The following is a 13049-nucleotide window of genomic DNA, read 5'->3' as shown; positions in this document are numbered from 1 at the left end:
AAAATGTTTTGAGCTGTAATGTGCCATATTTTAGTAATCGCAACTCTTTTTAAAATCTATTATCCAATTAATGATCCCATCTAATGAACGAGTAACCAAGTCCTCACCCCGCCTGAACCACCTAAAAAAGCATTACAATATATTTTACGTAAATTATTTACCAATACTATACCGAATTTTGCAGACTATAAACCACACCAGTATATAAACCACACTAACAAATATTGAAGGAAAAAAAATGGTCACGGATAAGCTACCCTGGACTATAGAACATAAATTGGATGTTTATCCAGGAAGATAGTATACAGTATGGAAGTCTTTTTTTTTATTTTTTATTGAAACTCTTTTTAATTGCCTGCTTACAGCAATACCTTATCTTCAACGGGCACAACATGCTACATGTTGCAGATCATCAACAGAATACTGCAGAGTTAAATAGAAGTTCAAACTCAGTCAATACTTCAGCGTCTTCTTAAGTCATATTTTATATATACGATCATACACTTACGCACACACACACACACACACACACACACACACACACATATATATATATATATATATATATATATATATATATATATATATATATATATATATATATATATAGATAGATATATATAGAGATATATATATATATCTATATCTATATCTATATATATATATATATATATATATATATATATATATATATATATATATATATATATATATATATATATATATATATATATATATATATATATATATAAAGGGCTCAAATTCTGAAAAAACAAAAATTACGTACTACAGTCCAAAAGATACACTAATATTGTTTCATCTACAGAGGTTGAACATGAGAACGTAATCAAACTACTCATTCCTTGCTATTGTAAGTAGATATAACTACAGATTTATTATCTTCCATCAAACTTTGCCGATATTAACTGCATTAGCATTAGCATGCTAGCAAATACGTTTAAGAAAAAAAAAAACAAAAAAAACAAAAACAAAAACAAAAAAAAACAAAAAAAATACTAACGACCATTTAGTTGACACATACATATAAATGGGTAAAACATTTGATAAGGTCCTTAAAGTCACTTAAAGACAAAGCTTCAACAATATTCCACAAGCAAATCTAAGCGTGGAGCTGCTTATTGGCTACAAGGTCAATATCTTCCTCCTCTTCTTCGACATCAAGGACACAATGCCGTGTCATGTCACCGCCCCCTGCTGGTAAGTATGATATAATTTTCTCAAGCTGTTTTAAGTTCACTTTTTATTAATAAACTATATATTTTTTCTGATGAACAAACCCAGGTACACAATTTTAACATTATAATCTAATTATAGACATATGATTACCTTTTTAGTGATTAAAAATAGCTAAAAACGTAAAGTTGTTCTTTAAGATTTTCTGAAATCTTATACGAAATCACACACAATATAACTGCATTTTTTTGTGCAACAATTTTTAACAACTATTTGGGCTTTCAATCAGTGCATATCAGTCAACTCTTTGAAAACACTCTCTAATACTCTTTTTTTCAATATTATTTTTGTTATTTTTTCCAAATGCGCTGAATTCTATATCATAAATATACAACAACTACACATAAGTTTGATACCATTTAGATTCTTTCAAGTAGGCTTTTTTTTTTTTTTTAATTCAGATGACATATTTGCACATCTTTGGCATTTTTTCAATCAACATTACGGTGACGATGCCTTAAGGACCGGAATGACATTTCACAGCTGCGTATTTCCAAGGGTTAATAGCTTGATTTTGAATTTGAATGGGTTCGCAAACTTTTGACTGTTACTGTATTTGCTTTAAATATGGGTGTGTGGGGAGGGAGTGTACATAAGGAGAAGGAGCATGTGAGGATAATTTAATTATGGAGCAGATAAAGAAGGTTGCCGGGGTTAATATTCTGCATGCACTGTGCTCTTCCCTGGACTCACTAATTGCTTTAAACACATTAGGAACTTTATTGACTGCAATGGCCTTTTAAGGCATTATGTTTCTGCTTCTCTCTCTCTTTCGCACTATCTATCCTTCTTTCCAAATATAACCTCTGCTCTCCCTTTCTTCATCCGTCCATCCCTTCCTGGATATTCTTAATTAGAACCTCTGTAAATATGATGAGAATCGTATATTAAGGCAACTTGATGAGGGTTGATTGGCAGGTGATTAACTCCTCTTAACCCACAAATATCCTTCGTCTCTTTCATGCTAATGATGGCGTTAAAGTTGCTCTCGTTGAGTCGAGTTCTAGATAAAGAGCTTCCAGTGTTTTGTTCATGGGATGAGTTGTTCAAAAAAAAGTGCAGCCCCTTCACTTTTCTGTATACATATATCTAGTGAGATCAATCCTCTCCTCACACAACCCGCTCCATTTTCACTCAGCTGGACCTCTTAATGAGGATGGAGGTGAATGGAAAGGAGTTATTAAAAAGTCTTCACTTTCCTCCCGGGACTGATAAAGAGGAATTATATGCAACTAAGTGCACTTATAGCCACTGTTAGGAGTTATTTCACATTTCTGCCACCGTAAATCCACATTCTCTGCAGTGATAGCAGAAGGAGAACATAATTTCTGGACTTTTTTATGGTTGGTTCCTCTCATGCCCCGCCCTCGATAGGCTGGGTGCTTTTCATTAACTCATGCAATCCTGATCCCATTCTTATAGTCTGGGACCCGAGTTTAAATCCACCTTGCTATATGATTTTAGGTAAAGTATTAATGTGATTAATGTGATTACTAAAGTATGTGCTAATGTATCTCATGGACACATTAAGAACTACAGTAATCAGTTACTTTAGGTAAGTACCTATGTAATTCATTACTTTAGGTAATCAGGTTCTAAAGTAATCAATTACTTTAAGCAGTAAAGAACAAATACATCTCAATTACATAATCAGTTGTTTCGTGTAATAAAGTAATTGATTATTTTACATACCCAAGTACTAAAGTAATCAATTACTTTAGTTAAATTGTCATTTATTTTAGGTACTTTATTACTTCACATAATTACCTATTTAAGTACTGTACCTCGTGTACTTGATTACTTCAATGCATACAGTATAGTAATTCACTATTGTTGATTACATAAAATAATTGGTTACTTTAGTACTTAAACCATTTTGGCAAACGCTTAAAATCAACTGATGACATAAAAAAAAAAAAAAATACCTGAAATTGAATCTCTAGATTTCTGGACTAGAGAATAAAATGTGCCTATAGGATTAAATGAGTTAAAGAATTTGGTCGAAAAGAAAAAAAAAGAAAATTACAGCTTGTGAGGCAGCAAGCGTGAGATAGAGGAAAGGCGTGGGCGACGTGATGACAGACAAGCCTAATCAAATATTTGCATGGATTGCATGACATTTTTTCTACCGGTTGTATACACAAGCCTAGCACACATGCGCAGAAAAAAATCACAATTGCTTTATTTAAACCGTATGGCAGATGAATGTCACAATGTACAACGTCTTCTTCCAGCTGTCCACTCTAATCACTATGCACTCTGCATGTGATGGAGGGTGGCTGGGGGCTAACAAATGTATTACAATTGCGCAATGCCGCTGATGAATAATCAAGAAGTTTGGCGTTTCTCATGCAGACCATCGTTCAATGGAAGACACCAACATGTGATTAGTGGTTCTGAGAGGGACTAATGTTTCATACCCCCCCCCCCCCGAGATGATTTGAAAGTAGCCCCATCTAGCGGTGAGTTCAAGCAGTGTGACAATGCTGTCAATCTGAAGAATGCCAGAAAGGCAACAAAACAGTATATGAACACTAAGGAAGATGCCACTTCTGGCAAGACTTTCAGAAGGAATTTTGAACGTATCTGCAGATTTTTTTTCCTACCCAGAGCTGTAGTATGGTGGGTTGAGGCTAGGGCTCTTGAGTTCCCATCTCTCACAATATACGACACATTACTGCACTACCACTTACCACGTTATTTAGTATGTGAATGAGTGCAATAAAACAAAACAAAAAATAGAGATTAACAATAAAATTATTTAAAAAATACTCCCTATTGTTAAAAAAAATCTCTCAATATTGTAAAAAAAATAAAAATAAAATAAAAGTAGTGATAATGTGGAGAAAAAGTACGATATTGTGTTGTTGTGCATAGGGCCACAGTGACAAAGACAACGGCTTGGCCACTCATTTCATTGTTATTTTATTGTTTCAGTAGGCTCAGTGGCATAAAGTATCACTGTCAATGTAATTTTGTTAAGCTGAAATGTAATTTTCCAGGACAGCTCAGTGACGCAATGTTTTAACACGTCCGCCTTACAGTTCAGGGACCCCGGTTCAAATTTCAAAGTTCCCGCACTCCAGAAAACATGCACGGCAGGTGTATTGGACATACTAAATTGTCCTTATGTATGATTGGGTGCGTGAATGGTTGTGTGTTCTACGATTGGCTGGCAACCAGTTTTATGCCAATTTTACATGCATAATGTAATCGTAGATCCCATGGTGCCTGTCAGTTATTTATAATGACTGCAAATTTACATTTAAGTCTGTAGAATAAAAAAAATGTATTAATGCATTTCATGAAAAGAATTACTATATTTGCTCCCTCACGTATACATAATGTACAGTGAAACAAGATATATGAGATGCCAATTTGTGTGACTGAAATGTATATCCGCTAACTTTGCTGCAAGACAAGCAACATGGTACAAAAAGGTTAAGTCATGCTGTTACACTTCATACGGGCAGCACCTTGCTGTGATAACTTCATTAGGAATTCAATGTCAGCAAGCAAGAACATGTGAATATGCTAACAACCTTCATTTGGGCATCCGAACAGCTGGAAACAAAAATTCTCAGATGCTGGAATGTACAGTCCCTTGAAGGCACCGTGTTTTCATATGAATAAAGCTTACTTGTGATGGTGGTTTGAGACGGATTCTGTTCACAACCCTTATAGACAAAATTTCTTTTGGTGCAGCCGAGGCGTTGAGGGTGTCTGGTCGGATGACCTCATTATGGTCTCTTTGCTTTTTTGCGAGCGATTCGGCTCTCTTGACTTCACACATGGTAGTTGTCGATTCATAATTCGCTTGATTTAGAAAGGAATTGCATTGCCACAAGACAATGTAGAAGAATGAAGATGGGAGAAAAAGACAGGCTTCAAGAGTGTTTTTACTTTGGTGTGTTCAAGCCAAACAAAAATGAGTGCCATCTCTGAGTGCCAGCTTGGAATTTCTTTTGTTCAAAAAGGCAGCAGCCTCCTGACTTGTGCTAAGCCATAACAAAGGAGACACTTTTCGAACACAGTTGTGTGGACAAAAGGTAAGAGTGGCGAGGTGATTTATCATGAGGGCTAGCGTTTTCGCTGTTTGTGGTTTGAACCTGTCTTGTATTTGGAAGTGATGAATATCACACTTGAAAATAGCGCAAAGAGAAACATGCCTCATTTTGAAAAAAAATGAAGACTTCAAACCTTTTGTGTGTCTGGATGAATAGTTGGTTGAAACTTTAATACATTGTCATTTGAAAATGGATGAATGGGGAAAAAAAAGTTACTAAAGGGAAATCAACTCCAAAAATGTCTGTACTAAAATATGTTCTATGAGCCACCACTAGTCTTTCTGATTAATATTTCAATTGTAGAAAATAAGTTATCATAATCCAGTATATGTTTTTCCCCATGCGGCGACCATTTATCCATGATGTCAACTGAAAATGACATTGCAGTTGCTCAGGGCCTGAGCTCAGGTAAATGACCAATCAAAGATCAGCTTGTAGATTTCACGTGACCTAACTCAGAAAACATGTGAGCTGTGTTTGGTTGTCACTTGAGCTTAGACTAAGCTGTAACCCAAATAAACGCTGTAAAATAAGTATATAGTTAATTAACAGTTGTAGAACGTTGACATTTTTTTTCTTTTGTTAATGTTAAAAAGGATACAGGTTTAGGTGTACTGATAATTTTTTATGAATAATAAACTTATTTATTGACAGCGCGTTGAGGGGGGCAAAAGGTTTTATCTTTCCCAGGGCTTGGTAAAATAAAATTGAGAGGCACTGCCCGAAAGTTATTTAGGTACAAAAGTACTAAAGTAACAGATTAATATAGTCCTTTCACACCTAAAGTCATTGGTATTGAATTACGTGTTTACTTTAACACTTAATTTCCTTAACTAATCTCTTACTTCAGTCACAAATTACCTAACGTTATATTAAAGATACCCAAGTACTAGACTAATCAATAATTTCATTAGTACGAGAGACTTGATGTATTTTGGTTAACCAGTTATTTAAAAAAAACTACACTGCAGCCCCTGATAGTGACCGCTCAAAATCGTAGAGCCTTATATGGGCATTTGTCTCCCACTGATGATGCCACGTAGTGTCATGTTCCTCTATCATAAGAGGGACGGGCAATGGGTGTGGTCTCCCGGGTCATGAAGATACACTCAGGGCAGATGTGTGCAACTTGTCTAACAGGCACGTGAAGTTATGCACGATATGCTGAAAGGTGCTTCGACCAGATAAACAGCCCTGAGGGAAAATTGCATACCAGCAGAATTTCTAGAGGATTGACATCAGACTGGAAGGCTGGCTGAGCTTGAAACATGAGGCATTAGCAGCTGGTTTGGAGTATTTGCATTAGAAACAGCTGAAAGGGGGCGAGAGAACGAGCCTCAAGGCGACAGCACAAAAGAGTAGGAGTACTTCAACATCAGTAGGAAGCGTGTTAGTGGACTTTACAGTACTTGAAAATTTCCTGTTATCTTCAGCATGGGCAAGTCAGGTAAGCGCAAGATGCGAATCAAATTACAGTACTTGTTTCCTTTCTGACTCGAGCAGCTCTTATTGTATTCGGTGCCGGTTATAAGGCAGCCCTGACGTTTTGTGTGGCCACACATTACTGTATGAATGTGCCCATTGTGTTGGAGTTGTGGAGAAAAGAGCAGTGAGTGATGGCACCACACTTGAGCGACAATCATTGGTCATCTCTGTCTGGCCTCCAAACGACCACACTCAAGCTCCAGTATGGATTCTGCAATAACATTGATTGAACCTGGTGTTCAATAGTCGTGTCTCCTTTTTGCCAAGCTGATGTCTGACATTGCCCGCTGTCTCTCCTTGATGTGTCTCTCAGCATCAAAGCAATTTGCAGAGGAGGTGCTGCAGTGCCATAACGAATACAGGAAGACGCACCAGGCTCCGGCACTTAAACTGAGCAGCAAGCTAAGCAGAGACGCCGCCCGGTGGGTCCACGCGCAAATATCACGCAACAGAAAACCGTCACACCTATTTGGACAACATGGACAAATGCAATTTCCGCAATATCCCAAACTGAAGTTGATGTTGCTTATGGCGAGCTTCAAAAACAAAGGGAGCTGTTGATTCATGTGCACTGTTTCTGTGCCAAACTAACCACATCTTGCGCAAGAATTTCCTCAAGCTTGATTTATTCACAGGAAAGCATATAAATAACCGTTAATTATAGGACACTTAAATGAACGAGGACTAGATTGTCACGCTCAACGCGTAATTAAGGCCATGGTGATGAACATCATTCAAGCATACAGTAAATCACATGATTTAAATAGATAGAACATCTGATATTGACAGTGAACGCACTTGAAATGCAACTACCTTCAATTATAACTTATATATCTTTATATGGGTAAATTAGTGTGTCCAGTTACATTATTATGGGAGTTATGTTCCAAAATACAGTATATGCTCAATAAGTGAAATCCAAAGGAGTTGTCCTATGTTCTTTTAATAATTTTGTTAGACAGGCATTAACTTTTTCTAAGATTTCTCTCAATCACATTCTCACAATACAACCTTAAAGAAGGGGTAGGGGTCCATGAAACAGCGAGGGCGCAAGATGTGAACCCCCAACCCATTATAGTGAGGGCACACTGTACAGTGCAGCTATTTTTCTGACCCCATAGTCAAAATATTCTATATATTGTATGTTCTATAGTCAGATGTATAAAATGTTAGCATTCCCTCATTTACAAAAACAAACATTTGTAAAACTGACAAAACAGATTGTTTTTTTATTTAAAATGAAATGTTTTGTCTTTTTCAAGAGCAGTTCGTCTTTAACACAGAAAAGAAATACGATGTGAATATGCTAAATAAGCTACATAGAAGGCTCTCAGCCACATTATCTCCTTTGCGTTCTTATTATGTGTTTTTTTTTTCCTCAATGGTTATCTTGAATGTCTTTTTCTCCTTAAAGTTATGCTGAGAGTTTGGCTAGCACACGCATTCTAAAACACAGCGAGGAGTCCAGTAGGGGAAGCTGTGGAGAAAACCTGGCTTGGGCTTCCTATGACCAATCAGGTACATCAATGATGATCTCTACACAATGATAATGGGACACAAAACCCATCACCCGTCTAATATTTTCTGTCAGCGGTTGCCTTTGCCGCAAAGATATTTGAAGTAAAGTGCTAATGTGCATTCTTCTATTGAAAAGCTGGGATCCTTTTTATTCCCTTCCATTTTAGAGCCCAGAAAGCGTGATTCAGTGCTAAAAAATGCGCCACTGTGAGTCATAAAGCATCTTCAATGGAGCTGAATGGGGGTGACCAAAAGTGCAGCATTGTAAATAAAAATGTAGCCCTCGGGGATTTGCTCTGATCAAAAAAGATTCCGTGACAATGCTGTCATTGTGATTATGGTGTGTGACAGAAGAGTGATTTGATGGCGCCTAAATTGAGGTTACTCTACGTGCAGGAAAGGATGTGGCCGACCGCTGGTACAATGAAGTGAAACAGTACAACTTCAGCTCTCCTGGATTTTCCTCTGGCACTGGTGAGTATCTCATGCATTGCTTTTACTTTGCTTTTTCAGTATTTTCTGACCTTATTTGAGCCATTGCACATACGCTGCTGTGAGAAAGTCGTTGCTACTTCCCCCTTTTTTTCTCTTTTTGCATATATATCAAAACCAAAGGTTTCATTTCATCAAACCAATTTTAATATCACATTGAGAAGACCCAAGGACAAACATATCAGATGCCGTTTCTAAATGATGATTTTATTTATCAAGGAGGGAAATTTACAAACTTATCTAACCCTATGTAAAAAAGTAACCCCTCTTTCTTATATCACAAAGCAACTGAAACTGTGACTAACCACACCTTTGGGAAATGCGAGTGCCCAGAACTGTTTGCCACCACCTTTGTTGAATCAAAAACTCACCTAAATGGAATCTGTTAGACAAAGTGAAATAGGCTACAAAATCCCAAGAACGAATGCAGAAAAAAACCTCAATGGTGTAAAAATGGGGTGGTATTTAATGAAAACAAAATGGTTGGTAGGTAGGTAGGTAGGTGGGTAGGTAGGTAAGTAGTAAATTACCTACAGTATAAGGAAATGAAATTTTGACTTAATGGTCTTTGCTTATTTCAGACCAAGACAACTTGCTGTGAATGATGAAAAAAAAAATCTGCTAATTGTCAGAGGATCCTGCAGGAAAACATCCGCCATCCGTTTTTGCTCTTAACCATTTCACGACCCATTTATTTATTTATTTATTTATTTATTTATTTATTTATTTATTTATTCATTTATTTATTTTAATTACATTTTTTAGCATACCGTATTTTCCGCACTATAAGGCGCACGTCAATAAATTAAAACACACACACACACACACACACACAAAAACACCCATACAAGGCGCACCGGATTATAAGGTGCATGCAATCAAAGCTACAGTGGTGGCTGGGGCTGCATTTGCATTCTGTTATGTATCCACTAGATAGAGCTGCGCTCAAAGGAATGTCAATTCAATGATCAGATCAGTCACTCAAACTTCATTAATAGAATATAAGCATTCTCACAGCTCTGTTCACTCCAAAAATGAGTAAACAACAGTTTTATTTTTTTCCATAAGTAATGTTAGTGAGGTGGTGTTTTCATAACACAAATGTAAGGCTTTTAGGTGAGCATGGTATCAAAGCTACAGTGGTGGCTGGGGCTGCATTTGCATTGTTATGTATCCACTAGATAGAGTTGCGCTCATAGGAATGTCAATGATCAGAAAAGTCAGCAGTTTATGCAGTCAGCACATGATGTGATCCATATATAAGGCGCACTAGATTATAAGGCACACCGTCATATTTTTTTTTTTTTTATAGAAGGATTTTAGGTGTGCCTTAGAGTGCAAAAAATATTAGTTATTTATAAATCTAGGATACTTGGGAAATTAGTTACTAGCTTAATTCACCAAAAAATTGTACAAGGCAACCTACCTTGTTGAAAAGTTGTGAAATGGCACTAGAATCTGTGCGTAGGGGTGTAATGAACCTCTGGAGTACCAATTCATGTTATTTTTCCTTTTTAATGTGACGATAGAGGAAAAAAATATACTGAAAACCAATGAATATTTCTTCCTAGTGTCACTTATGTGGCAAGATCTTTTTCTGTTTGTGATCCTTTCATTTGGCCTGTTAATTCCGCGTCCATTAGCCGAGGCATGCATGAGGTTGTTGTTGTCATGCCGATGTCACGCCTCAATCAGAATGCGAGCGCGTCTGACTCAGACACCAGCCATAGTTAAATTGATGCTAAATCACATTCCTAACCTTCGTGTCACTTCAAGTGTGGCGCAATTGTTCTGTGATGTATTTCTAGACTTCAGTTTGCATGCAATGCATCACTTCTAACAGTACCACATCCTGATTCATGTTCAACTAATGAGGAAAAAGATTTACTAAAAGGATTCCTGTCTGTGTAAATATTTAAAAGAACATCCATTTATTTAAGAGTTTGATGACTTGGTCCTTCAAACACAGCGTAGGTACTAACTTTACTGTAAAGAAAATTAACCTTTTAAAAAACCAAAATATTATTTGAGTGTTAAGTCTGATGTTGATTTACATGTTTTTCAGTTTGTTATACTCAAGTAAAACAGAGCTGAAAGCTCTGCGTTTCCATTCAAATGCAGAAGCCTGCTGTATATTTATTTTCTTTCAAGAGGAAGTTCCCATTCGTTTCTGTTGAGAAATAAGCGGATGTCAGCATTTGAATGAAAGTTGTCTTGTGACCGTCGTGTAGGTTGACAACTGAAAAGATTTCCTCCAAAGGAACCCTAAAATAAGGCAATGCAGATGTATTGATGTCATATTGATGCTAATTTAGCTGGCCTACAGCCAAAATTGAAGTGAATTTGTGCAAGCCCTGAACCCTCAGTACAAGTTATATTTGAATAACATTATATAACCTAACTTTAAAAAATTTAAACTGCTGTTAAAAAAAAAAAAATAAGAGCGCAATTAGGTAAATAGTCCATACATTTTAATTCCGTTCCGTCTCTGGTCTTCCATGGTGGCGTCACAACAAAGCAAAACCTACTAGTCTGCAATTATGGATCAATTGCCCCATCTGCTGGTAGCTGCCCAGTACTGAAATCCACCATCGTTTCATTTACATTCCATTTATTGAAATTGTTAAATCGTCAGTAGGTGCGAATGGTAGCTTTTCTGTATTAGCCTCACTTCCAATGACTTAATTAATTTGTTTATAGTCCATTTGAAATGAGCTAAGTACAAACCAGGACTGTGAAGTGAATTTTTAATGAAACATGATAATCAGCCTCGCCGTTGGCTTGTTGTGATCTGATGTTCCAAGGTCCTGTCTGGGGGCCATTTGCATTTTTTTTTTTGTAATTGGCTCACAGAATATTTGAAAAATTATCTTCATACACGACTTGCTTCATAACACTACCTAGGCGCATGAGAACCACGCAAAAAGGATCAAAAGTTTCCAAATGGCTCCAGTTATAAGTCACCTTGACATCTTTTTTTAATACAACAAAAACCTGCCATTTTAACAGGGGTTTGCAAACTTTATAGGCACCATACACAAAGCTGAGATGCAGGGTTTTAAATATGTCTATCTGCTTAACACAACTATGTTTGAATCTATTTCCAAATGCGTATAAACTTTCAGTACATTCAAAGATATTTTCAAACACATATGAACTTACTTAAATAGATTTGAATGTAGTTGTAAGCTAAATGCTAAAAACAGCATTTATTCAACGCCCCATGCAATGTTTTCAATTTACCTTAAAGGTACGTTCGAATGTGTAGGCAAGTACATTTGGATGTATTTACAGGTATGTTCGAATGATTTGGCAAGTATTTTCAAAAGAGTTTGAAATACAACAATGTTTAGTCTATAATGGCAGCTGCGCTAACATATTTCAGCATGTTTACTAGAAGAGGAAAAAGTAATGACATGTTGAGGAACTCATTTTCCTTTGTAAAGAGAACCAGTGAGTCATAGGTAAGCGAGCGTCTTTTGTGTGAGTAGCTTTTAAATAAATCCTACATTACATCAGTAGTGTGTTGCCTTACAATGTAGGCTGGATGTATGCTCCAAAATCTCTACGAGTATATGCTCGGGCACAAAATATCTTTCCGATTCTTTCCTAAATTTTGCTTTGCCTTGCCTCCGTAGGCCACTTCACAGCCATGGTGTGGAAGAACAGTAAGAAGCTCGGTGTGGGTAAGGCCATTGCATCCGACGGTTCGTCCTTCGTGGTGGCCAGATATTTTCCAGCTGGGAATATTACCAACCAAGGACACTTTGAGAACAACGTCCTCCCCGCTAAAACGCCGGGTTCCCCATCATAAAGACGCCAATAACTTGTCTTGAAGCCACAGCAGTGGCGAGTTCTCGGGGGAGTGCCACTTATTGCCTTGCGGAGAATTGTGCTACCATCCCGCACTGAACTGACTGAAGGAGCCACTTTGAAAAGGACTTATGAATGGAACAGTGTTCAATGAGAAAGGCCATTTACTACTGTAACACACAAGAACTCAATATGGTCTGTGTTTATATATACAGGCTAATTGTTACAAGAAATGTATGTTTAACTTCACATTTATGATTCAGCGTGTGTTTTTCTAGACGTCAAATAATATTTTGTGTTTTACTAACATGTGTTTCATGATTAAAGTGGGATGAATTCTCAAAAGATTGCTGCTGGAAACTACACCTGGAGCAAATTTGAACTGTCAAAAAAAAGTATGCTGTAGTTTACAAAATTAGA

The 13049-nt window shown here is 36.8% G+C and overlaps 1 protein-coding gene across 1 annotated transcript; it reads left to right on the top strand.

Moving 5' to 3' along the window:
- The first annotated feature begins 6424 nt into the window (after window positions 1-6424).
- Window positions 6425-12987, top strand: LOC148425392 (Golgi-associated plant pathogenesis-related protein 1-like). Its single transcript, XM_088410826.1, has 5 exons — window positions 6425-6768; window positions 7120-7228; window positions 8221-8324; window positions 8721-8798; window positions 12455-12987. The coding sequence occupies exons 1-5, from the start codon at window positions 6756-6758 to the stop codon at window positions 12628-12630; spliced, it is 480 nt and encodes a 159-aa protein (XP_088266952.1). The 5' UTR covers window positions 6425-6755; the 3' UTR covers window positions 12631-12987.
- The last annotated feature ends 62 nt before the right edge of the window (window positions 12988-13049 follow it).

This window comes from Hippichthys cyanospilos, chromosome 3, assembly GCF_059441005.1.
Source record: "Hippichthys cyanospilos isolate Australia breed blue-spotted pipefish chromosome 3, RoL_Hcya_1.0, whole genome shotgun sequence".
Classification (NCBI taxonomy): domain Eukaryota; kingdom Metazoa; phylum Chordata; class Actinopteri; order Syngnathiformes; family Syngnathidae; genus Hippichthys; species Hippichthys cyanospilos.
Note: the sequence above shows the minus strand (reverse complement) of the source record. Positions and strands in the feature narration are given on the sequence as shown.

Excerpts from the sequence above, each read along its gene's own strand:
- LOC148425392 (XM_088410826.1), top strand. Across the intron at positions 7,229-8,220 it reads CTAAGCAGAGACGCCGCCCG|TTATGCTGAGAGTTTGGCTA; the intron begins GTGGGTCCACGC and ends TTCTCCTTAAAG. Across the intron at positions 8,799-12,454 it reads TGGATTTTCCTCTGGCACTG|GCCACTTCACAGCCATGGTG; the intron begins GTGAGTATCTCA and ends TTGCCTCCGTAG.